This window comes from Lolium rigidum, unplaced genomic scaffold, assembly GCF_022539505.1.
Source record: "Lolium rigidum isolate FL_2022 unplaced genomic scaffold, APGP_CSIRO_Lrig_0.1 contig_57701_1, whole genome shotgun sequence".
Classification (NCBI taxonomy): Eukaryota; Viridiplantae; Streptophyta; class Magnoliopsida; order Poales; family Poaceae; genus Lolium; species Lolium rigidum.
Genome location: NW_025901021.1, coordinates 59300 through 61850, shown reverse-complemented (window position 1 = coordinate 61850; position 2551 = coordinate 59300). Strand labels below are relative to the sequence as shown.

Below are 2551 nucleotides of genomic sequence, written 5' to 3'. Positions count from 1 at the left end.
GGCTATTTACTTGGCCAGACCTGGAGGACTTCGACAGATGAAGAAGGAGTTGACAACGTCTATGCGAGCTAGGAACGTCTTCCCAGTCAGTTGCCTGTAGGGTTAAGGCAGATGACTTGGGCTCTACGCTGCTGAAGTGATTCTGCTACTCTGATGATTAGATTAGGCCCTTCGAGGCTATCTTGTAAAGATGGGTCATGTGACTTTATTGTAAGTTTCTTATTCCGTTTTGTAAAGGATGATGTAATTTGATATCAGTTCGGTTATGTGTTCACGGCACACTGATCATGGGAACGTGAACTGTATACATAACAGGGTATTTCGGACAGCTAGTCCGGGGTCCCCACACATTGTCTATCAATCGAAACGAACACGTTTGGTCTGTTTTTGGCGGGCCTCTGAAGATGTCCTTACGATATTGAATGGCATACATGCACCCAACAGAAGCGTGAAAGGATAAGGCAACACTTGTCATGAGAAAAGCGTGTTGAAAGGGTATTTCGCAAATGTCCACTTTTTTTCTAGTAACTTGGAACAATATATATAAGGGCAAATCAAAAATTTGTAGCGCTGAAATTTGAGGCCCTGTTAGGCCACATGGGCTATACTTCCTTGGCGCCAGGTTTGACCGCACCTTACCTAGTCAAGTTGTCGAGCGTGCCAATTGCCGATAGTGGCACTAGGCAAACCGTTTGCCGAGCGTATTTAGCCCTTTCCCGAGTGGTGACATAAACCACGTTTTACTGATCAAATGGTTGGTCAAACTTAAATTATCAAAAATGTGCCCACACTTTTTAAAAAGCAGAGGGAACGTCATATAAGCATAAGTAATTCAAATTTCTAATCATTGGAACAGACGCTTGCATGGGGTAGTACATGTTGTGATATTAGCATCACCAAATTAACAACGTACAGGGGCGAGCAAATGTCTGCAAACGAGAGAACCGGCTAAACATCACACAAGAGTAGGTGCTAGGGAGACTTTCCACAAGACAATCTCCATCATACATACTGCCATCATCAACGTCATATTATGATACCACGAACGGAGCTCAGGAGTAAGCATCAGTGGCCGCCACCAATCCCTCCACCGCCGCCGCCACCTTTGCCAAATCCGAAACCAAATCCGCTTCCCGTGCCAAAGCCTCCTCCAAAACCGCCGCCGCCACCACCTCCTCCGCCCCCTCCACCACCTAGTCCGCCACCTTTGCCAAAGCCGCCACCGAACCCGTTGCCAATACCGCCTCCAAGACCGCTGCCCTTTCCAAAGCCAACATCAATACCATGTCCTACACCACCACCAAGACCACTATTGTCGCCGTACCCGCCACCGACACCTGTACCGATGCCCTTGCCGATGCCGCCACCAAGACCACCACCCTTGCCATACCCACCTCCAATGCCTCCACCAAGGCCCTTGCCGATGCCTCCACCAAGACCGCCGCCTTTGCCATACCCACCTTCAATGCCCCCACCAAGGCCCTTGCCGATGCCGCCACCAAGACCACCACCCTTGCCATACCCACCTCCAATGCCTCCACCAAGACCCTTGCCAGTGCCGCCACCAAGACCACCACCCTTGCCATACCCACCTCCAATGCCTCCACCAAGACCCTTACCAAATCCACCACCAAGGCCATGCCCGATGCGACCACCGAGACCTCCACCCTTACCAAAACCACCACCAATGCCATGGCCTATTCCACCACCAAGACCGCCACCTTTTCCAATACTTCCGCCAAGTCCTCCACCTTTGCCAATGCCACCCCCAAGACCTCCACCTTTGCCGATGCCACCGCCAAGACCTCCACCTTTACCGAAACCACCGCCAATGCCATGGCCTATTCCACCGCCAAGGCCGCCACCTTTACCAATACTTCCACCAATACCTCCACCACCTTTGCCAAATCCACCACCAAGTCCACCGCCTTTGCCGAACCCACCGCTAGGGCCGCCACCTCCACCGTAGCCGCCACCACCACCGAGACCACCGCCCCCTCCACCAAGCCCTGCACCTTTGCCATACCCTCCACCGAGCCCACCACCTCCTCCAAGCCCCTTGCCGAAGTGCTTCTTGATCAAGAGGAACTTCTCCTCGTTGGCGTGCTTTCCCTTGTTTGCCACGGGCCTCGCCCACGCGCCCACGGCGGCGCTGCTCAGGCAGAGCAGCAGGGTGAGCACCACTGCCTTACTCTCCATCACGCCACCTCCTCTACCCATGGCTAGCTGTTGGCTGGCTAAGAGCTACTGAAGGAAGAAGCTGCTTCAAACTTGGGTTTCCATTGTCTGCAGCAGCTGAGTATACCGTATATAGCTGCTGGAAAGCTGCGTAGCATTGATTGATGTTCAGCTGTGCACTGGACTGGCCATGTGAGACGAGGTGGTGGGGGAGGTAGCCATGGCGGTGGCGCAATGAAGGAGTACGCAGTTTAGTAGTTGGGGCCGTGATGGGAGGAGTAAATAGGGTTCTGCAAGGGGACAGACTGGCAGATGGCTGGACAGAGAAGAAAGAGCTAGCGAAACCCGCCATTCACATGCTGCCCTATCCTGT

At 53.1% G+C, this 2551-nt stretch overlaps 1 protein-coding gene across 1 annotated transcript; it reads right to left on the bottom strand.

Moving 5' to 3' along the window:
* Nucleotides 1–1065: 1065 nt before the first annotated feature.
* On the bottom strand, nucleotides 1066–2220 carry LOC124681858 (glycine-rich cell wall structural protein). Its single transcript, XM_047216639.1, has one exon. It carries the CDS (start codon nucleotides 2218–2220, stop codon nucleotides 1066–1068), a length of 1155 nt encoding a protein of 384 aa, XP_047072595.1.
* Nucleotides 2221–2551: the final 331 nt, after the last annotated feature.